At 41.1% G+C, this 24,087-nt stretch overlaps 1 protein-coding gene across 1 annotated transcript in view; it reads right to left on the bottom strand.

Annotated features, from left to right (window-relative positions):
• Positions 1 to 217: 217 nt before the first annotated feature.
• LOC138045576 (uncharacterized) overlaps positions 218 to 24,087 on the bottom strand; it is a 43,072-nt gene continuing 19,202 nt past the window's right edge. The window contains exons 9-21 of the mRNA XM_068892159.1: positions 14,296 to 14,412; positions 12,874 to 12,938; positions 12,218 to 12,291; positions 10,048 to 10,230; positions 9,462 to 9,544; positions 9,207 to 9,276; positions 8,227 to 8,264; positions 7,012 to 7,126; positions 6,036 to 6,185; positions 4,938 to 5,008; positions 4,076 to 4,154; positions 3,096 to 3,749; positions 218 to 2,002 (exon numbers count right to left, since the gene is read on the bottom strand). Coding sequence (XP_068748260.1) covers positions 1,755 to 2,002; positions 3,096 to 3,749; positions 4,076 to 4,154; positions 4,938 to 5,008; positions 6,036 to 6,185; positions 7,012 to 7,126; positions 8,227 to 8,264; positions 9,207 to 9,276; positions 9,462 to 9,544; positions 10,048 to 10,230; positions 12,218 to 12,291; positions 12,874 to 12,938; positions 14,296 to 14,412 — 1,947 coding nt within the window. The 3' untranslated portion in view covers positions 218 to 1,754. The remainder of the gene's footprint in view (positions 2,003 to 3,095; positions 3,750 to 4,075; positions 4,155 to 4,937; positions 5,009 to 6,035; positions 6,186 to 7,011; positions 7,127 to 8,226; positions 8,265 to 9,206; positions 9,277 to 9,461; positions 9,545 to 10,047; positions 10,231 to 12,217; positions 12,292 to 12,873; positions 12,939 to 14,295; positions 14,413 to 24,087) is intronic.

Here is a 24,087-nt window from a genome sequence, read left to right on the forward strand (position 1 = left end):
CAAACAGTCGGGAAACAAGCGACCCCAAAAAGATCCAATGGAAACTGTAAAAATACAAGATCTTTCGCATCGGAGTACCCAAATTCTGTTTTACCGAGCAATGGCACAATTAAAAGAAGAGATTTAGGGAAAGCCATGCGGAGCATTACACAGGAGGGGGAGGGGGGTATTACCTTGCGCTGGACAGCTCACGAAACAAACTTAACCAGAGATAATATAATAAAAGTTAATGCTATTTATTACCTCATTTAGTTTATCTGAGGACATTTTTCTGACAATTGTATATATTTTGCGTATCTTATATTATGGCTCCTGTTATATTATAATGCGTCTTTACACTGTGATAATTTCATGAATGCGTTTAATATACATGTACTTAACCAGAAGCACATGACCTTGAATGAAGCGTGTAACTTGCAACTATTTTTCTTGGAACAAAGCTGGGGATTTTAGGAGACCAGTTTTATGCCCAAATATGGACAAAAATAAGATCGAGGCTGCACGCCCGGAAAAATGCACAAGGTATGTTACATCCAAACAAGGGAATTTTTAAACTCAAAAACCCCAGCTCTTAACCAGAGTTAAACGCTTCAAGGTCATAAGCTTTTGACTTAACAATATAACGTTAAGATTGAGAAGCGAGAAAACTCCAGCTCGCATGAAACGTTTTTGCCAACTCAAACGACGGGATAAAATTTCACGTACAAGGAGAACTGAATAACGACGTCCTAATACCGGAACTCGTTTCGTAAACCTGCGAAATTTGTAACGGGCAGGAACAATTTTGTCGTGTAAGTTCCATTCCAGAATATGTACACAGAAGGCTATGATCGTTTTTTTGAAACAGAATAGAAAAAATTTGGGACGATCCCCGTCTGTTCCTTTAATTTAGAACACGTCAAAACGCTCGCTCTCTCTCTCTCTCTCTCTGGTATCAATCCTCAAATGTTTTCCTGCGCTCGTGCTGTATAAAGTGCAGCCGTTTTCTTGCCACCGCAAGCCCGTCTTTTGAAAAGAGCTGTTAATAGAAGTAGCACCGGTAACTGCATGATGATAACGGGTCTATGTATCTACCACTCGTGTACATAAAGAAGTGTAAAAACACTGTAAACCCGATTTTTCGTTAAAAGGCCACTACGCCTTCATTAAGGCCTCCAATTTAGGGCCTGCACAGAAACACTGAAAGCGACGACGAAAACAACGATTGCGCCACATTTTTAAAACTCTAGCTTTTACACAATTATCCCGACAAAACACTTCCACTCATTGTTGACTGTGAAGACGCCTTCATAAGAAATACGTTTTTTCGAGTGAAAAGCTATTTGCGAGCTACATTTCAATAAGAAAATTAATCTTATTACTGGGTTGCCATATGACAATCCAGTCATAATTTGCATCGCTTTTTTTTTTTTAATTTAGGAATTAAGCAGCGAAAAAACCCTCACACGGTGTTTCTCCACGTATTCCTGCTATACCTGGTAAATCAAATCGCGTTGACCTGTGAACTACCCGGAATTGCATGCAACGAAAAACTCTTCTAAACTCATACCTCTTCACTGCTTGATCGTCAACACAAAACATAACGACGGTTTCAACATTCCTACATTAAGTTCACTATGACCGCCTTCAACACCACCAAACTTAAGTAGCGCAGTTGTTGCGCACTCAAACAAAACAAACCCTTCCTTGCCAAAGCAAGCACAAATTTGTGTGGATGTCACAACGATTGAGAAGGTGTTGTTTGGGTACGAAGTTTAAATAGATACTTTTGGAAAGTTTCGTGAAGTAATCCCGTAACCGTCCAAATCGTCGAGTAATAAGTCGCTATCCGACATGTCGGCCAATACCAAATCACTTCCAACTGATCGAGTCTCCAGATCATCTGGGTCAGCGGAAGAACATGAATGCTCCAAGTGACTGTAGGGAAGGTTGCTGGATGCTTCTGCTGGGTTATGTGTCACAGTTATCATTTTTTCCATTGGCTCTGTGGGTTTCTTCTTGACTATAAAAGAAGCAAAGTATACACTTGTTAATAATGGTCTTTGTATAAAAGGACCAAAGATGTGGGAGTATTTCAATGTTACGTAAACCACAAACAGATTGAATAAAAGGCTTTAGTTTCTAAAGAAACTGTGTTGCTGCGTCGGTGGGGAAGTGAAACACAGAAATGGATTTATCAACTGAGTTGATAATGGTAAATTGGCCACTACAGAGGAATTTTTTACGGTGGTCAATTTACCATATCAACCCAGTTGATAAACCCATTTCTGTATCACATACAGATTGGACGCGACTTCACAACCTTACTTGAAAAACAAATCTCTATAGTTGTAAACGTGGTGACCATTTGCCTTTTGCTTTGCTGTAATGTTCAACCAAGTTCTGGTTATTGGATTGAATGAATATGCGAGAAATTACTGAATCCTAAGTAGCTAAAGCGAAAGCGGCTAAGCGATATCTTCCAGCGCTCTCTTTCATTTTAGTCGTGAAGTAAACAAAACTCCATCTTCCGGATGTTTCCTGTGCTAAAATGATCAAAAAGTCACTTTCTTTTTGCTTCAGATTTTGAAAGTGGCAGTTGCTTAACACCTGACTGGCAAAATTTTGAGATTTGATTTTTATACAAAGGCCGTTTACTCTGAAAGTAAGTTTTGGATTTCACGGTCCGCCATCACTCACGTTCAAACCTCAGAGGGTTAGTGACGTCATTTATTCACGAGGTTAAAATTTCAGCGTGTGAATGAAGCTTCTTATATATGCAAAATACCAGTTTTAAAGTCTGGAAGAACGAATCTCCCGTGCTGCATATTAATTCAGTCGCGTACAAGCCCACTGCACCCTTAAACTAATGAGCCTTTAAAGTCATTTTCTCCTTGATCCAGCTCTCTCAAGATTTCAAAGTTAGTCTGAATGGCGGGCCATTAAATAGGAAAATTCCAGTTAAAATAATGAACAGGTGTCTTTTTAAATCAAGGCTTTAATGTTTAATTTGGTTAACATAGTTTGAAATCCAAAGAAAAATCTAAGAATTTACCTTTCGGTCATAGTACCACTTAAAGGAAAATCTCTTTAGTTTTTTTTGAAGACGCTTTTACCTGGATCGATATCGCATCGCCAAATGTCAAGTGTCCTTCCCATCTCAGTTTGATTACGTGTCTTGCCTCCAACCACCAATAAACAGGCAATAAGATGAGTCACAGACTTTCTCAAATCCGCGCTCACACTAGAGTCCACACTCAAAAGTTCATGACTTTGTACTCGGACATTTTTTGCCGTGGAAACACCCTGAGACGGAAGGGTCTGTGACCTATTACCTGAAGCAGTGTTTAAGTGAAGCTTAGTCTTAGTTCCCTGTGTTACGTTTAAAGAATCATCCGACAAGGTCATTCCTCGTGAGTTCTCGTAAACCTCACGAGTATTCTCGTAAACATCGGTGCTTGCCATGGAAACCGGACGACTCTTATCGCGTTTATTATCAGACCCGCTGATAATAGAAGACCTGTCCAGGTTGGTGACAGGATCATGCCACGAATCCCCTGTAGGGTCCCCACGGGTGCATGGCCTGCTGTCCAGTTTCTCATTACGCATAAAGCTCGTTGGCATTGGGGTACAGGGCGGGGCGGAGAGCGAGGTGGAGGGTCGACTGAATACAAGAAAAACTGAGGAAGGGACCACTTCCGCAGAGAAACAGCTGCGGACAGGCGGGGATATTCCACCACGCGGGCGAACAGCGCTCCAGGTACGATTCCCTGAAATAAGAAGGTATTAACGGCGTAAATCCCGGCAAACGTGGCATGTATAAAAAAACCAGGAAACAATCGCGAGTGTGAGAAGTTTGATTCCTTTCGCACTACGTGCTCACATTGGTTCAAGAAAGTAGGGGTTCTTTTAAATCACTACCCAAATCATGCGATAGTAATTCCTTCAGTCATACCGGTCGTCTCGGATCTTCGCCAGTGTTTCAGTATAGTTGACCTGTTTGTACGAATCTTACACAGACAACTTTCTCATTCCCTTCTTCTGTCATAAAAATGCTAATCATGTTTCGCGATTTTTTTTTGGTAAAACTGCTCACCCATATCAAAGCGCCACATCGAGTTTTGTAAAGTGCCATCGGTTGTTTCCCCTCCAAATATTAGCATGCCTTCTCCTAGCTATAGACGGAAAGAAAACACGTTTGCATGAGATCTTTTCAGTTGAGCACCAAAACCGTTTCTGGCAACAGTTCTTTTGGTTCTGCATTCCAAATCGTTAGGATCGGTATCTGAAAATTTCGTGCCATTTACGCAACCAATGAAAAGCACTGAACAGCTATAACAATTTACACTCAACAAAAGCATGATCGCGGGTGCTCCTTCCTTATTGGTTCATCAGCAAGTCTGTTTTTGTTGTCATTGACTTAAAGTAAAGTTGTTCCTTTTGATCAGATGACACACAGAGGAAACATTGACTGCGATGGTTATAGTGAGAAAATGTTAACGTAAATGCTCTGTTTACAGTGGAGTGCGCTGAGCTATCAAGCTTATTCACAGGCACCCCACTTCTAATAATCTGAAAGAAACGATTCAAACTTAACAGAAACATGATTAAGAATTAACCCCAACTGACAGGAGTCAACCAGTTGGCTATTTACAAAGCTGGTGAAGTTGAACCGCGACAACCGGAAAACAAATCCAAACCAGAGGATAGAACGGGATTTGAAACCGCATGCAAACCCAACACCTTAACCAGTGGACCAAGACGCCTCCCTGATAGTACTTGCCATTCGAGCTAGTAGCCTATCAGAATGGGCGGAGAGCACTATTAACTTGTATGGCGTACAATAATAATCCATATCCCCTTCTCTCGCTAAACGCCGCGTTTTAAGCCGGGAGCAACTAAAGGGGAAGAGTAACACCATCAACTGAAGCTCCGCCAACATAGAAAAAAGGCTTTACCTTAATTGCTGAATGACCAAACATGGCAGGAGGACCGCCACGACTCTTTATTTTTGACCAAGAGTAGGAAACTTGATGAAAAAAAAGAAAATGAAAATTACACATATTACACAAGCAAATCTATCACACGACACATATTCGAGAACTGTTATTCTTTGTCAGTGCACTCACCACATCAGATACTTAAAAATAACCCAAAGGTCGTGGGTTCAATTCCCACCCTGGTCAGAGTTTTTCTCTGTCCTTGTGTGGATCCAATTCCATTAGTAGGGCCAACGCTCACATGGTTTACATGGGTAGAAAATAACACTTCACATTACCCTCCAATAGTTGATTCTACTCAAATATTGACATCGATTTTTGAAACTAAGAAAGTAGACCAAATCCTGTAAGCTAAAGAGAAGTTTGTCTGGAGGGCATAATTTTAGCACTTTACGGCTTCTATAAGCGATTGATAATTTACAAACTATAACTACCACTCATACCATTTAATTAAACAAGATATTTCAATTGCAAATGGCCAAGACCTTCACAATAAACAACTTTCATGCTATAGAAAAAGGAGAGTTTCATCTTTAGAATAACCTGACAAGTGCATCCATAGCATAGATACTTCATCAGTAGAACCAAAAAGGCTTCATAAATTTTAAACTTTTGTCATTACCACACGACGAAAACACAATTTGCAAAAAATTGCAGTCTTCATTATATTTAAAAATTCCAACACAAAATGCCAGGTTTAAAATAGACCGAATGCATAAACAGCGGCCAAAAATGTATTCTTTTGTTTATGTGCTAATTAGACTAACTAGCCTCGCTCTCAAGCAACATTTCTTTTGTATCTTGTCCACGCAAACGAGGTTAGTTAGTCTAATTAGCACATAAACAAAAGAACAATTTTTTGGCCGCCATTTATGTATTCGGTCTATGTTAACGATAACTTTTGAAACAAATGCCGCTTCAGTCATTTTGACAAACTCAATTGATTGCTACACTAGATTTTGGGGAAATTTTATGGCATTAACGCAGCGCTAATTGCTGGTTATACTTGTTGCAATTTCTTGACTACAAAAATAAGGCACATAAAGCGCCTCTTACCAAAGCTCCATCTCCATAGATCGTTCCTGGCCTGGAGACCTTCCAAGCCTCCATACAGCCACATACCGCCGGCACCAACAGCCGCTGAGTGACTGTAGCGCGGGCTTGGTCCTTCGCCTTTCCACTTGATTCTCGTCCATTTTGAAGTGTCTGAACAAAAAAACCTTAATGAGAACTTTCCCTTTGCTGACTCAACAAGTAGAAACAAAAGGTTATACGTCGGGGCATCCTCGACAACCCAGGAGCGGTCAATCAAGGCAGGTACAACTTTCCGGCCAGAAGACGATTCGCGAAGCGGAGAGAAGGAGAAAGAGGTTTTTCTCTTCTCGCTGCTTCGTGGCTCTGTCGCGGCTCGCGAAAAACCTCTGGCACCAGGATAGCGAAAGACACCTCAGGTATTGTAAATAGGAGTTCAGTTGTTTCATCCGATCCTGAAAATACCTCCGCTTGTTTTCCCCTCTCCGACTGTAAGCAGTGCTTACAGCTAGACCACAAAAAACCCAAACAACAACAATAGCAGCTGGATATTTAACTTATACCTCAACGATTCTCAATGCGCTTTTCGTTTGAAATAGCATAATTTTCACACAATGCGTTATTGCGCGTTTCCCGTTATCTTACGGCAACAAAGTTAGTGGTAAAACGTCGATGAAATCAGCGAGTTAGAAAACGCATTGTTCCGCAAACGCCAAGTGCAGGCTGGTGGAAAAGAGAACTTAGTGTAACTTGGTGGGAGCCAAAAACAAATAACATGTAAGGTCAGAAGACGTGAAAGAGTTTTGAAAACGACCATACGCACATTTGCAGCCCTTCATCGCAAGTGTATTTTCAACATTGATGCGGACTGAGGGAGATCAGACGCTTTGCTATCGCCGAGATAAGAACTCCTCTACAGTCAGGCCTTATGTATTGTACCTCGAACACAAGTTACAAGCAGGTGTTAGCCCGGTGAAATTATTAGGACTTTGGTGCTTACCAAATTCGTATTGCCAGAGTTCATCGCTTGCACCTCTCATGTCGATATAGCCACCAAACACGTACATGGAAGCTTCATAAACAACCGCTGTGTGAGAGCGACGAGTGCGTGGACCCTACGGAGACAACAGGCAAACTAAGTAATGACGAGCAATTATATGCCGGAAAATGATTTAGCACAAGGACCTAACAAACATAAGTGTATAAAAGGCTGAGGAACTAAAATTAAGGGAGGATAAATAGTCTTTCAATCGTCTCCAAAACGGTTTGCATAAGTGCCAGGCAAATCCTCAAGCGCATGGTCTATTACTTTACTGAAGAAGTTTCTTGTTCCTTTTTCACTCAGGCAAATTTACATCTCGGTCCAGACATGTCGCTTTACGTCGTGACATAAGAAGAAGCCCTTTCATCGTAATAATAAATTTCCCTTTAGGGTGGAAATAGTTTGAAACCAGGAGTTATATCAAAATATCGTCCAGATGAACTTTGCCTCAATATGTACCGTGGTTGGCGTTAATTGTTCTTTTCAATAGGGAGCTTAAGCACGAAAAGTTTTTTAGCGACGGAGAGCAAGAAGTAAGCTGTTTTCCTTTTTAAACTGTCTTGCCAGTAGCACATTTATATTGCTTTATTTGTTTCGCAATTACAGACCATTAGTTGACAAATTTGGGAGAGACTGCTGTCCTGGCATGCCAAATGTTCACTTCCGGTTTCCATCAATGGCTCAAAAAAGTCATATCTCGAGATAAGGACATCATTAGACCCCTAATATTTAGCTTACTGAAGGCTAAAACGGACGTTTGAATTTCTCCAGGCTAATATTCCCCTGCGCTGTTAACAACGCAAGACAACAAGTTCACAAAAATAAAATACACTTGAATCCAGAAACACGAAACGAAATTGATCTTTCGCGACACCACCACAACTACATTTTACTTCTTTCATTCTTCTCCAGCAGTCTTCAACAGACAAAAAAGTTCCGAACGTGTGAAGTAAAGGACTTATTTACTATAGTTCGTTGGTCCTTTCGCTAACAATACGCCCTGAAAATAATAAATCAGGACATTTTTAAAGCCGCAACTTACTTGGCTAAAAAAGGATCTAGCAGGTGTTGCAATTTCTTGCACAGCATTTTTCGTAGTCTTGAAGACAAGAATCGATTGATTTTAGTTAGGATTCTCAAATACAAATTCGTATTTAAATGCAGGTTATTTACCCAAGATTTGTCCGCCTGCTTTCTCCACACACTTTCTCCTGTAGGGATAGATCCAGTAAATGCATTAGAACATGAATGCAATAAGATACTTTATATCATAATGAAAGCCGTGTGTACCACCCTATTCCGAAATGGCAGCCATTTTAGTTTTCTTTTGATTGATTGCAGATTGGCCTTTTTGACCTTGTTTAAGGTTAAATATTCTTTTGAATTTTACGTTTGAAAGCCAGGCCAAAAGGGCAAATTTGCAAAAGAGTACTAAAATGGCAGCCATTTTCAGTTGGAATAAGGTGTATTCGAATGGTGAAAAGAAGTATGTTTCAGACCATCGCACGAGTTATGAACATTACTTAAGCAGTAGTCTTCATAAATGGTCTCTTCACATCCATATCCTTTTCGAATTAATAACGAACTCACAACTTGGTCAGCTCCCAATAAGCTTGATTGTTCTAAAGGTAGAGCACAGCACCTGTAGGGACTTAAAGATCTACGACAGCCACGTCCCTGAAAACGTAATATAACTTTGCTCTACCATAAGTCTTTCGCAATTTTTCGACCTCGTCCACGTGGTACGATGTTAGCGAAGTATCCTAAAAATAAACTGGTGCGAGCGGTTGACAATTAAAATTAGAAGATGAAAAAGGTTCGCATTTGCATGCTCACGTTGTCATCTAAACCACACATTTGGTAGTTTCACGTCATTGTTACACAGGGTCACGCATCAACATGAGCTAAAATGCGTGCTACAAGTGCAGCACGATTATCTTTCCTCTTTTAACCAATGATATTATTGTCTTGTGTCGTTGCCGTCGCCGGGATCGTTGCTTCAAGGTCACGCGATTAAATCCCACTCAAGCCCGGACTAAAATTTCCCTTCCTTTCCTTACTGCTCAGTAGAGCAACGTTCAGAACTGCGACGGTCTAAAATATGTTGACAGGAAACGCTACATAGAATTGTATAACTTCACTGAGTTACTCACGAAATTTGAAAGTCCACAACGGAGTCTCGTTTGTTGCCGTGAACTCTCCTCCAAACACATACATATGACCCTGTTAAACACAAAAGCAAAAGGGAAAACACCAAACCAATTTCGATATGTCAAGGAACTGAAGAAATAAGAAGGATCCGTAAGTTTGGATGCCCTTTCCCGTACTAGGCTTTTGTTTTCTGTATATATTTTCCCAGGTCCCGCTCATCTGTTACCCAAGAGACCTGTTATTTTCTCTTGAATTACCTTATAAGTGAGAGCTGTGTGTTCCTGAAGCGAGGGTGGCTTTAGATTCCCTGTTACAGTCACGTGATCCCACGTGTTCGAGCCTGCCATGAAAAGATGCAAGTATTGCGATGAACGCCGTTCTTAAATTACTTTTGTCAGTTTATTTGAAACTTGGGAGTGTGCACTGTTTCAGTTTAATATTTGGCGCGTGCTACACTCAAGTTTAAGTCGCCTGATTTGTATCGCGTAATTTCAATTGTAAACAGAAATCAAGCTAGCCTGAACGACTTTCCCAAAAAGCCAACATGAACGCGATTGGAAGTTTTTATAATTTCTCTGTATTTCACTTTAATTAATAATTGAGTGCACTTGCTTAAAAAAGTTCTACATCATATTCAACTAACTGAAATATACCAAAGTGCTCTCTGATCAAACAAACCTCTTTTCACTCATATTAGAAAACCGTGCCACAGTTTCGAGTTTGAAGTCATTTTTCAACTATTGATATGAGAAAGCGCTAAGGCGCTAGTAAGCAGAACCGTCATGAATGGACTAAAGCAACAAAGACAGCGATTTTCCCGCCATCACAGATCACACATCTTACCTAAATCATATCTCCAAAAGTCTTTCAATGTTCCTCGGATTCCTCGTCCTCCATACACGAAGACTCCTCCACCCCACACACATGCCGAGTGCCTACTGCGGGCACAAGGCATGCTCAAACTTGAAGGAAAGACTGGACTCCATAAGTAATCTGCGTGGGCATAATTACCGCTTAACACAGGCTCTGCAATGGAAAGTCGAACAGTAAATTAACCCTTTCATGTAAGAATATCTCGAACGTCTTTGAGGAAAAGGGTTACGATATGTGAACACGAGCATGCTTCCTTAGCACTGACTAACGCTCCAATGAGTTACCACAGTTTTCCACAGTAACATCTTTTTCGTACCATTAATTAGTTTTATAACGATCGCTTCGATTCAATGGACGAAAACAAAACAAAATGTATTTCCGTCGGAATCTCGACTGGATTTCTAAGAGAGAGACAAGTACAAATTTAACTTGTTTAAAAGTAAAGTGAAATTTCCTCGACTACACTTTTTGAATCAAACGTGGGACAAGTCGACAGCGATGATTTTCCCAAACGGGTTTAGTTTCTTTCACTTCTCACAGGAGATGAAAGGAGCAACTATCAACTATCATGAAGAGCGGGCTGAAACAATCGCTGATACCAACAAAAAACAATGGACTATTCCCACCGACCTAGTTACAGGCCGGAGACGCTTCCAAGATAATCCCAGCCAACTCTTAATTGGAGAATCTATGCACTGAATCTTTGACAAACCAATAATTAGCGAAAACAGAGTATTTGACAAACTAAGAGTAAGGCACTGGACTAAACTGGTCTCAACTAAAATTTAAGGGGAACTGAGGGCAAAAAAACAAGCATTTTTTATTTACACTTTAGACCATGCACAATAATGATTTCAATTTTCTTTGTGGCATATCCGTCGTTTTTCCACCTAAAATTTTCCGATTTTGGGCCATCAGCATTGCGGCTCAGAATGGAGGAGTCAGCGGTCATTTTTGCAGCTTATGACGTATGATGTGGGGAAGACAGCGAGAGCGCCCAATATAGAAGCAGTGTTTTTGACTGATGTTTGTCGTGAATATTGAGTCCGCGAAGAAACAGCAACAAAACGAAGACATTATCCACAGCAGCGCTTGTTTCTCTTGATTACGAAATCTCTGTTCCCCATTTCATACGTCACAACAGGGTGCTGATTTAGTTTTTGAGCCCACACTGAAAAGACAGAAACAGCGGGAAAAGCCCAACTTCGAACGTAATTTTCTCTCAAAAAACAGAAAACGAGAAGAAATAACCCAACACACTTAACTTTACTGATGTTAGGCTTTCCAAAAACAATATTGGCAAAATTGCTGATTTTGGCCTTCAGGTCTCCTTTAAGGCGCATATTCAGCAGAAGGCATGACCAAATGATTCTGTATGACGATTTGCTTTCCAACTCTCTTCCGTTAACCTCCATACCGATCTTCATCGAAGAGTTACGTGAAATAATCAAGTTCATGGTCTCGAGAGGCATGGGTTCATTCTTGAGATGACATCACCAACTGCCTTTGCCTTACTACCTTGCAAAGCAATTTGTGACTTCATTTCAGTTGTACACTTGCGACCCATGCTAGTTGTTTACTATTTTCGCCACTTATGTCCATAAATGCAGGTAATGGCGAAAATGGAGGATTTGGCGAAATTCTGCCAAATCAACTACATTGACTGAGTGGCCACCCCGGCTCTCGGTTAAATTTCGCAAAATCTGCCATTTTTGCCATTGCCTGCATTTCTGGACATATCTCAGTTTCGCCGACTTTTATAGCACATCTAAGAAAAAGTAAAAGAGGTTTGCCTCAGGTAAGGAAAGGATATTACCCACGGCAAAGTGTTCGACATTTTCACTGCAAAACACTTGTGCAATGTACTTGTCTTTCTCCTTTCTCAGTCCTCTCCTTTTTCCCTTCCGACCAAGTGAACCTCAATCCCCAACCAATGTTGCAAAATATTTTTTGACAGACGTTTAACAGAGACATTCAGAGGGGGAGGAGTTTCTTGATATCGGAGTGACAGTGTGCTGATCGAAAGGAAATCTGTGTTGTTGCGGGTCTAAAATGTTGACACATTGGCGCGGACTCTAGGTTCATTAAACTGAAAAAAGCGTTGTTTCTCAGAACAGTTTTCATTGTTGGATGCACTTACCATTTGCAGTCTGGGCCTCCTCTGATTCCTGCTCAAGGCCATCCACCCATGTTTGGCTTAACAGCTCAGAGCGTCTATACACAACAACAGAGAAAACACTAGCTTTATTGAGTGAAAACGTTACCCAAGCTCGTTCGCGAACTCCGTCAAGAGAAGGTTTGACTTCAGAGTTTCGCATTCAAGTGTACTCACATTCTACTCAGAAATGACATCCGTATCTATCTCAGCTGTTTCGAATATAATGCACGAGCTAGCTATGGGCTTGGGAGATTGCATCAACTGTGCATGATGTTAAAACACATTCAGTAACACTGAACTGGGGAGTCAGGATGGTTCAGAGGTCACCAACCGTACCTCCCACCACTATGACCCAGGTTCAACTCAAACTGTGGGCCGAGTTTCAGTCGATCCCAACCTGACTCCGAGGGTTTTTCTCCGGGTACTCCGGTCTTCCTCCCTCCTCAAAATCGACTCCCAGTCAATTACATCTGGCTGGGTCTGTGGTGCTCCGATATCACACATGGATCGCATGGCGACAGCCATGGGCGCCTTCACATGCATTCGGTCCGATCCCGTTGAGCCGGTTGATCCTGAAAAGCCTTGTAGGGAGCGGTCAACTAAGCATGTTTACATTTACGTTTACAACTGTTACTCACCTGGTTGCCTGATGTGTCGACACAGCCATGGCAGGTGGCCTGGGGTATTCGTGAAGTCGATCATACTGCGACAACAAAAAAAGGAAAAAGTACTGATTTAGGTCCAGCAGATAAAAGTCAGTACCAGCACTTTACCATAACGCGTTTGCCGCTTTGTGTCTGTGCATCAAAGCTTGCAAATTGCTCGCTTTTTTAGTTTTTCTTGATTCAGAATAAATCAATTTTCGCTGATTCACATTCCTTCGCGCTTGTACACTATTATTCAAAAGTCGAGAGAGCGATTTGCACTTTTAAAGGATAACAAAATCGATTTTGTGATCATTTCTCGGAAAAACATGTCTGATGTTCCTTAAAATCATATCTTAAGACTATTTCATTTCCGCGCGTTGTTCAGGATTTGGGAACTTAAAGTGCCCTTAACCCCAAATGTTTTTTCGCTAAAATGAATCTTTGCACCTGTTCGAGAGGCATTGCGGCCATTTTTTCCTTTTCTAACAAATCCTGCCAATTTATAGGCTTTGAAAGTGGCGAAAATCCAAGCATCTTTTGTTCACGACTGAGTCAGAAGAGGAGTGGGTCTATTCCTGATTTGACGTCACAATCTACTTTGCATGCATTTTCACAAAGAGTTAATGCCATGTAAATCAGTATGTGACGTCAAATCAGGAATAGACTCACTCCTTTTCTGCCTAGTCGGTCGTGAACAAAGAATGCTTGGATTTTCGCAACTTTCGAGGCCTATAAAATTGCAGGATTTGTTAGAAAAAAGAGAAAGTGGGCGCAATGCGTTTAGAACAGGTGTAAAGATTCCTTTTAGGGAAAAAAAATTTTGGGGTTAGGGGCACTTTAAGCAATGGCAACGGCAATGAGAACGTCATCTCAAAATATAAATTCGCGTTCTTGTAATTGCATCGTGACTATTTCAACCTTATTAATATAACAAGGGTCAGGTAGTTCATCAGGAGTGGCACTTGTCGGAACGGAGTATGCAAATATGTGACGTTCTCGTTGCCCTCACCGTTCTCCTATTAGGGAGTTTAAGCAAAGACGACGGCTGCGGCTACGGCAAAGCCACGAAGCAAGAATATTATTGATTAAAAAAGGAAAAATACTCGTGCTGCAGGTGCTACACGAATTTCGGTGCATTTCTCTTCCGTACTCCACAATACAACAACGTGACATCACCAAATTTTAGGTTTTGACGACAGCGTGAGCATTTAACAATAGACCATTTATCTTCTATTTTTACTTAAAACCGTTCGTACCCATCCAGGTACAGGGTAGTTCGCCCGTATTGTACAAGATGAACAAGACGGAATAATCGGGAAATACTTGCGATAGCGCTAGGATATATTTTGGAGTGACGTTTTCGTTGCCAGAGCCGAAGTCTTTGCTTAAACTCCTTATTGACGCCCAACATACCTGAAATCCTTTACTGACGCTTTTGTCTTTTATACTAGAGTGCTGAAATACAGAGTCCAGTATGACAGGGTGTCTCCTCATCCAGCTGACAAACTCAGCTTTGGTCAGTTTGCCATTCTTAGAGAGGGATATTAAAATCAGTAAATGGCAAAGGTAGAAACAACCCTCACAAGCGGGTGTATCACATTTTTATTATCTCCGACAGAAAAGTAGCTTAACTTAACTTACACTCAAATAAAGTTCCTTTCCTTTCTTTTACTTTTGTTAAAATTAGTATCTCCCATCATTTACGCTCCTAACCATGATATAGCACACAGGACAGGCTGCAAGACCAGAAACTCCATACCCTTCTCTTTGCGAATGTTGTTATAGGTTCTTTAACCTCGCACAGGGCTATAGAAAAACAATAGGGACCTTAAGGGCCCACGGACGGATTTTTCGCGCGTTGCTAGGGAAGTGAAATGTTACTTCCGACTTCCGGTGACTGACGTCATAATATAGTGAGCTGACCAGAAAACCCACTCACAAGCAAAAATCGCCGCAAGAACTGTTGTTGGCATCGAAGGTTCTTCCTCGCACTTCCTCGCGCTCGTTCTCAGAATGCGTAAACGAACTGACTTCCGGTTTGAGAAAAACCTAAATTTCCAGCGGTCTTTGACTTGAATTAATTTTTTTTCATATGGCACGTTTCACTTCCAAATACAGAATATAGGTAAGCATTGATTTTTTCAAATCATCTTTTTTGAAAATTTTATGGGTATTTCAGTATCGTTTATTTCTCTAAAACGAACATTTTTCAAAATAAAAAGAAAACCATGCTTGGCTGGATGCAAAAACGAATACAAATTGTGAAACCACTGATTAAATTGTGTAGCACGTAGACAAATTTAGAGTTTTCTTTTATTGATCACGTGACCACGGGCGTGGCATGATGATGTCATATTTAGGGTCATTGGTTTACAAAAGTTGGAAACTGACCAAAATAATGCCAAATTCTCTCAAATTAGTTAACTATTACATCCTTAGCAACGCACCCCAAAAAATACGTCAGTAGGCCCTTAAGATCTACGATGGCGACGTCCACGAAAATGTCACCTCAAAATATAACTTTGCTCTGTCGTTAATCTTTCGCAATTCCAGTCCATCGGGTTAGCGTCGTTCAATGTGGGTGATGTATCCAAAGAATAAATTGGTAAAAAACCAAAAAAACAAAAAAAGGATAAATTGGTACGAGCGGTTTCACAGTAAAAATGTACAATGAAAAATTTGCATTTGTAAGCTCAGTTATCGTTAAAATCTCAAATTCGGCGATTTCACGTCGTCGTTGTACGAGTACCGCAAAAAAGGGGTGCCGCATGATTATTTTCTTCTTTTAAAGTGCCCCTGTGACCAAAAAATCAATTCATATTTTTCTTTGGATTTCAAAACTATGTTAACAAAACACTAAGTGACCTACGTTTTAAGCCTTGATTTCAAAAAGACACCTCTTTATTTTAACTGTAATTTTCCTATTTAATGGTCCGCCATTACTAACATTATGTTCTTGAGAGAGCTGGATCGAGGAGAAAATGACGTCATAGGCTCACTAGTTTAAGATTGCAATACGTGTGTACGCCGCATAATTAATATGCAGCACGGGGGTTTTGGGCTTTCAGACTTTTAAACTCACGCTTTGCATATATAATAAGCTGCGTTCACACGCTGAAATTTTAAGCTAGTGAGCCTCTGACGTCACTTTTCCCTGGATCCAACCGTCTGAGGTCCAATCGGTCAGTTTTGAACGTGAGTAATGGCGGACCGTGAAATCCAAAACTTACACTCAAAGTAAACGGTCTTTGGATAAAAATCAAAGCTCAAAATTTTGCCAGTCAGGTGTTAAGCAAACACACTTTCAAAATTTGAAGGAAAAAAGGAAGTGGTTTTTTTATCACAGGGGCACTTTAACCAATGAAGTTCCTGTTTCGTTGCGTTGTCGTTGACGAACGCGTCGTAGATCTTAAAAGTCCCTAATGAAAGGTTGTTAGACGGGAGCTACGGTTTATCGTCCTAATCCGAGAAGAGTAGAGCCTAACCATTAGCAGATGTCATCATCACAAAGGCAGCACTTTCTCCTCAGTTAATATATTAAGACCCTGAGTGTTAGCCCATCTGGAGTGAACCCACTACCTCCTGAATTCGATGCTCAATCAACTCAGCCCACCGGTCTGCAGACAGACAGATAATTCAAGAGGACCTTCGACACTTTAACTCGCAACAAATGCATCAATAACAGCAGGCAGGGGAATCTGGAGACATCAAGAGGCCTCTCTGCTAACCCTTATGGTTATTTTAGGCACCCAGTACTCTATATCTACTATAGTATAAATTTTCTATGGTAATTATTCTTATTTTTTATTTCAGGCAAGAATACAATAAATAGTTGTTTTTAGACGGATAAGGACAGCGACGGACAAAGAGACGAACAGACAAGTAATAAAGGTGACAGAACACCAGATGGGCAGACACAGATACGTGGGGCACACTGTTCGTAAGTTAGCCGATGTGCTTACTGTGCTAATTACATTCAAAACGCAATGACTTTCAAGAGCAAAAAATTAATAGCATCTATTCTTGTACATGTATGCCTGTAAAAGTCACCTGTTTTGTGTCCTTTGAATAAAACAAAATGTTTGTGATTTTCCACACTTTTTACTTCATTGAAGAGGAACTAATTATTCTACGCAATTAAACAATTGCTTTGTTTTTATCTTTTGCTATATTTTAAGAATCGGATAGAGCACAAGTGATCAGGCTCTTTGCGTCGTACTTTGACGCAAAGAGAAATATTGCTCGAGTCCACAGCATGATCAGCTTGTAAATTTAAATTATAAAAGCCGGCAGCGAGCTTAACAAGACATTTCGAAATTTCAAAAATTTAACACCAAACTTTCCATATAGATCTGATAGATTGCACGAAAAGGGTTCGAAATAATGCACAGAGTAACACGGCTGTGTGAAAAGTAATACACGGTCTCTCCGTTCTTTGTTTCGGTTGGTACTTAGCAACTCAGTTTGGCTGCTGGTTGCCTTAATTTAAAAGTATGAAATCCTATTCATTTTAGTTATTTCTCCCTTTTCCGTGGTTGACAGTACACTGTACTAAAAGGAAAGAATAAACTAAATGAATTACTTGTCATTGAGTTCAAGCAAACAGAAAATTTCGACTATTTCGATATCCGCCGACACCGGTATATATAGTTTTTTTTCCGATATCATGACAAAATGAATTTACAGTTGTGGCCGAAACATTTTGCCACCAACCAACAAAGGCGGCGTCGATCAAAGCAGATCTTCTAATTAAAACACTGAAAATATCATAGTAATGATTTACCACGACAAAGCCCGAGTCCCACAAATGCGGTCTACGTGACAATCAATATACAAAAAATGTACTGTTAACTTACGGATGAAACGCGGAGTCAGGTAAGGTATTGATCTTCTTGCAAACTGCGAGCTCCAATGTTTTCAAAACGAAGTCGAACTGTTACCGAAATTTTAAACAAAAAAAGGTTATGGGTAGCGCGGAGCTAAATTCGAACATTCTCAAAGTTGAAAGAAAACGGAACCTTCTTTATATTCATAAGATCATGTCACACTTCAAACAGCGTACATACTAATTACGTTATTTTAGATCCTTTTTGCGGAAAAATTTGAATTGCAAAAATATGCTGCCTTTGTGCTGCTCAGAGTGTTTTTGACAAATGACCACAAATCCGTGATCACTGATAAAAGCGACAAGAAAATATGATAGATCACGACATAATTCGAATTATTCAAGCGATGGTCACCAAAGGTATAATTGACCGTTAAGTTCCCGATAAAATAATCGAAAAACCACCTCAGCTGGTAGAGCACTGCACTGACATCGCAGAGGTCATGGCTTCGAATCCCCTTGAAGCCGCCTGATTTTTCAGGTGTCCACAAGAGACCATTGCTTAAATTGTGCAGATAAGTGCGACCATCACTTCTCTCTTTCGATAAATTAAAGAAAGCTTCGTGACAAAAAAAATAATAAGGTAAAAATAGGTGCGCAATGCGTACATGTGTGGACTTCGCTGCTTTCCCAAAATGGTCAACCACACTTGCATCTCATCCCCTCAGCCTTTTACGATACTCCTCCCCTACTTTGTAAATTGTACTCTTCACCTATCCAAAAGCGTTTTTATTTATTTAGACTGTTAAGCCCTCTAATATTGGTTTGAATAAATCTGTTGTTAGTGGGTTATGCTATGACAATAAGACGCCTCGTTCTCAATTTCAGTTTCTATCAACTTTGATAGTTGGCATGAGGCTTTGCACCTCGCCATCGGCTGAAACAAATCTCGCACCTTGACACATTATGTATATGAATTTACTGTATATTGACCACGATAAAGTGTTAGAACTCAGCCTTATTATTTAAAAATGAATAATGAAACCTAAATTGACAATACAATCAAACAAATGAAATCGTATTTGCAACTTTATTTAACAAATTAACTTAACCAGGATAAGAGGTATTCCTATGCCATTTAGGTAAACTAAAACACTGTGACTGTAGTAGTAGGTCACTACAGAATTTTGTCCACCATTTAGTATTGTTGCTGCCGATAGGCAGCCTTCATATTCTTGAAGCCATCGAGAAATTTTGGTTCGACGGTTCGACCCATCGTTCGCATTAAGAAACAGCCAATCAGAAATCCAGTTATATGGCGCAGTCTAGCCAATCAGCAGCTGTCTTATACGAAAATATTGACATGTGTTTGCTCAGCGAAAAATCGTGCTCGCTCACCGGAAAAATCGCATGTGCTCGCAGTAAGTTATAAATACAGTTGATCAGAGTCAAGGTTTCGCTGTTTACTGGTGAGTTTTGGCACTTTTTGCTGATCTATTATGACTAATTCTATTCGAGGAAGCATTCATCAAGGTCATGAAGCTTTCAGTGGGCATTCTAGAGGCCGACTGTGTGCATTTATGTCACTTGCAGCTTTGCTTTTCAATCGATCGAATTCGGTCGATTTATGGACACAAACAAATATCGATGACATCTTATGTCATGGAGATCGCATGTATTTACATGCACTAACCAATAAAATGGTACCCGATGCCAATAGTCTTTCAATAGAGGAGTTGCCGGAGGTGGCAACCTCGCAGAACAATGTTGAATACCGTTTAAACTACAACAAAAAATAGTCTATTACACGTTGCGTTACACAGTGTCACTGTCACTAATTGTTCTAACGATCAGTTCATGAACCCGTTATTGCCGTTATACATGTAGTAACTGTTGTTACACCAAGTATTTAGTTTTTTCCACGTTGCGCTGGATAGACAAAAGAAAGTGTCACTAATCGTTCTGGGGAAACATTATAGGGTTAACCTCCAGTTTTCCTTTCAAGATGTTTTGTATTTTTTGTTGCTCCATCTTGATTCTACTTCCTCATTTGGTATTCGAGATCCCGTGAGAGAGAGTGCATGCGTAGTGAAGATCATTACAGCGTTGTGATTCAGTGAAGATCGTCCGAAGATTTTTTGCTCGTAGCAAAATCCACAGAAATCTCCTGCATCGTTCACCGGAGGAAGCGTCTGATTACAAACGAAAGTTTGTACATGGTTACGGTGTTTATTGGGATTGAAAAGTTTAGCTGAACAGATTTGTAATCTTGTTTATCGCGGTCATGTCATTAGACCATTTGGCCGCCGTTACAACTGCAGACTAAAACTGCACTGTTGTACAAGTTGATGTACATGATACAGCATCACCTGCTGGTGCAGCAGGGGACTGAACAAACCCGAAAGGGAGTGACAACTACCCGAAAGGGAAAAACGGCTGAAAAGCGCTCTAGTTGGGCCAGTAGCGTCAGTAAACAGGCTGGAGGGAAATCCTCGAAAGGTCTACACGACGAGGCGGGAAATGTCTTGCCGACACAGTCAGTTGCTGTCGCTAATTCATCCTCAGTGTCGGAAGATATCGTTGACATAAGGCAACAATTGAAAGACCTCACTGGTTCTCTAGCACAAATAACACCAGTAATAACGGAGATTAAATTGGCTTACGACAATTACAACTAGGCTGTTGATTGTGACGGCCATGACAGTTGGGGCGATGAGCCCGTACTAGAGCCGACAGCTGCTCCTCCACAAAATGCAGTGCAAGACCCATCTGACGACGACGAACCGCCGAGGAAAAAAGCAAAGAAGGATTCTGGTATGCTCTAAATAGTATGGCCAAAGTGGTAAACAAGCCACAACAGGATGGGGAGAATTTAGACTCTGAATTGTCAGAGCTTGTAAAACAACTGCTCAGTAAGGGCGTGAGTAAAGACGCCAGGGATGAATTGCTGGATAAATTTCCAACACCGGGCAACTGCACCTCTAGGTGGTCTGCAGAATGTACTTTTGCCACTTATTATAAGAAAGATGTCAAAGAGGATGCTACATTTGGACAATCTATACTAAGCTGTTAGCTGTAATATTGTCTTTCATGTCCATGTATGTTATTGGAGGTTCCAATAAACCTATCCCTGTTGTTGTTATGGATAGTTTGTCCAGTTGTTGGTTTGTGCAAGGCCCATGTGTTTTAAAGTCTCACGGGATCTCGAATATGCAAATGAGAAGGTAGAATTAAAAAATTAAACAAGCCGTACCTGTAAGGTGAGGTTTGATTGGAATTCTACCTCCTCATTGTTGCATAGAGAGATCACGTAAGTCTCCGCTTACGAGCCAGAAGGCTCATCAGGCCGGCGCTTATCTCCGGTTTCTGTAGCATGAAGCGACTAGGAGTATTTGTACTCCCCCCTGGATGGGATGCTAGTCCATCGCAGGGTTACCCCGAGCATTACGCCGGTAGCCATTTATACACCTGGGTGGAGAGAGGCACCGTGAGAGTAAAGTGTCTTGCCCAAGAACACAACACAATGATCCCGTCAAGGCCCCGAACCCGGACCACTCGATCCGGAGTCGAGCGCACTAACCATGAGGCCACCGCGCCTCCCACAGAGAGATCACGTGCCCACCCCAAAATGGGGAGTCTACACGCCCATTCAACGTGGGCCGATGACTTTAAAGGACGATCTTCACTACGCATGCGCTCTCTCTCATGTGATCTCTCTATGCAACAATGAGGAGGTAGAATTCCAATCAAACCTCACCTTACAGGTAAGGCTTGTTTAATTTTTTAAATAAATGTTATGTTATGTTATGTAATAAGAATCAGTTAAAAAGCCCTTATTATTACATGTTGCGTTAGACAGTGTTATTCGTTACACCTTCCGTTTTCGTTAACGGTGACCAATATATATATATATATATATATCTTTCTTTTCCACTTTTAGCAATTACTACAAGCATAATCCCAAAAAAAGCCTTAGCCACACCAGTAGTTACTTGTTAATGTTATACTCAAACAACATACATGTAACCATGTCATTTTGCAAATAAAATAAGTTATATTTTTGTTGAAATTCTCATTGTCGTATTTGCATTCAAAAACACCTTTAACGGCAACACTCACTTCTCAGTGAGAACTGCTAGTATATAATTGCCCCAGCAGAGTTTTGGCCGAGGAGGCAACATGGAAGCCCCCGTGTAAAAAGGGAAATTATGTAAACTAATATGTAAATTCGTAGATCTTGTCTAGGGGAAAGCAATCTCGATGTCCTCAACCGAGCTTGAAAGATGGTATCAGTATTGCTTACCAGGGCGCGCAAGGTTGTATACGTTCGGTATTGTTCACCGAGTTCGAGAGGTGGTCTGGGTAACTTCAGTCACGAGTCAGAAATGTTGGCTTGCATGAGCAAAATAACTCTCCTTTATGAACACCTACTTGTTTCTATTTTATTGAATAACAAAAGCTCCTATTGCTAGTTGTTACATGTCTCGTTCTACAAAAGCTTCAAACGTATTTGTGCTGGCCCTGAATGCCTTTGTCCTAGCGAATTCGGACCCCCCATTACAGCTAATTTAACTGTTTATCAAGGCAGTGTTAGGTTTTGAATTGGCGAAACTGAGCGATACTATAAAGCATAAATCTTTCAGAAAAAGATTTAGATCCGTTATCTTTTAAAATAAAGGTTGTTTAAAGCATTCGGGGCGGCATTTCGTAAAGTAGATGCAAATTTTAACTCCTTTCTGACCGATGCTGCACGGACTAGGAACTCATTGAATTGTCGTGTTAATTTTCGAATGACGAGAAAAAGCAAAGTCAGACTTAAGCTTCAGTTAAAGTTGTTTAAAGCACCACAATCATGTGACCTTTTCGTAAAGCGTTGTTTCTTTCATAGTTCTTTTTTTCCCATTTGATAATTTGTATGCGCGGCGCTTTCACAAAGGTCGCAAAGGATCGAGGTGCCACTTTTTGAAGTAACACCACTTCGTTGGAAAACGAATTGTTAGAAGTTTACATGACTACAAGGCTTCAGAAGACTTTTCCTCTTTTATAATCAAACTATTCCAGTCATGAATTCTCGTATTAACTTTCTATAAGGAGAAAAAGCAAAGTAAGACTTGAGTTTCAGTACGGTTTTTTACAACTAAAAATAATTTACAAAGGAATCTTACTACCTTAATCAAAAGAACGCTCATTTTCAGAGGGGTCCAAATCCGCTGTGACACCTTCCTTTAAGCCTGCTTTTCACTGGCAAGCACAAGCATAAAGAGCGATAATTTCATCGTGAAAACGGGGTGTACGCAAGCATAAGCACAAGTGCAAGCACAAGAATCAAAATTTTTCCTTTTTTTTGCGCTTGTGCTTGCGTTCGCCTGCATCGTATGAAAACGAAACGCAGCAGAATTAAGGCACTCGTTCCAGATTCCCCTACTTGGTGATAGGTGGAAGTGTGTTCCAACACAAGGACATCCACAAGGGCACCTGGGTGTCGCCCAACCACCGCACAGTCAACCAGATTGACCATATCACCATCGACAAGAAGTTCAGGAGAAGCCTGCAAGACACGAGAATGAGGAGAGGGGCGGACGTTGCATCTGACCACCACCTGCTAGTTGGACAGGTGAGACTGAGGCTGAAGAAGCGCCTCCCACCAGGCAGCAAAGCGGGCTGCAAGTTCAACACCATCTAGCTCAACGACAGAGCCCTGAAATCCACATTCAAACTCACTCTGTCAAATCGTTTTCAAGCCCTGGAAAACTGCGAGGACGACCCAGTGGAGACCATATGGGAGACAACAAAGCAAGCGTGGAAGTCAACATGTGAAGAAGTACTTGGGAAGAAGGGCAGGATCCAAAAGGAGTGGTTGCCCGCAGCCACTATGAGGGTCGTTGACAAGAGGAGGGAGAAGAAAGCAGAATTGAACATGGCGAAAACAAGAGCTTTAAAAGCAAGGCTATCAGGGAAACACACAACTCTGAACAAAGAGGTAAAGAAGAGTGCCAGAAGAGACAGGAGAGACCATGTGGAGCGCATGGCACAGGATGCAGAAGACGCAGCTGGAAGAGGAGACATGAGGGAGCTCTACCAGATCTCCAAGAGGCTGGCCGGGAAGAGCACTCAACCACAACATGTCCTAAGCAAGGATGGTGAGACCCTCACATCACCAAAAGAGCAGTTGGAGAGAGCATTTTCAGGACCACCTGAACCGACCATTGCCGCTGAACCCAGCCGACATCCCCCCGGTGCACTGAACCCTGAGTGTTAAAGTGGACCCTCCATCAAAAGCCGAAATTGAAAGAGCTGTGAAGAAGCTGAAAGCCAACTGGGCAGCCGGCCCAGACGAGATACCTCCTGAGGCCTTGAAGGCAGACACAGCCATGACAAGC

This window comes from Montipora capricornis, chromosome 1 (assembly GCF_036669925.1).
Source record: "Montipora capricornis isolate CH-2021 chromosome 1, ASM3666992v2, whole genome shotgun sequence".
Taxonomy (NCBI): Eukaryota; Metazoa; Cnidaria; class Anthozoa; order Scleractinia; family Acroporidae; genus Montipora; species Montipora capricornis.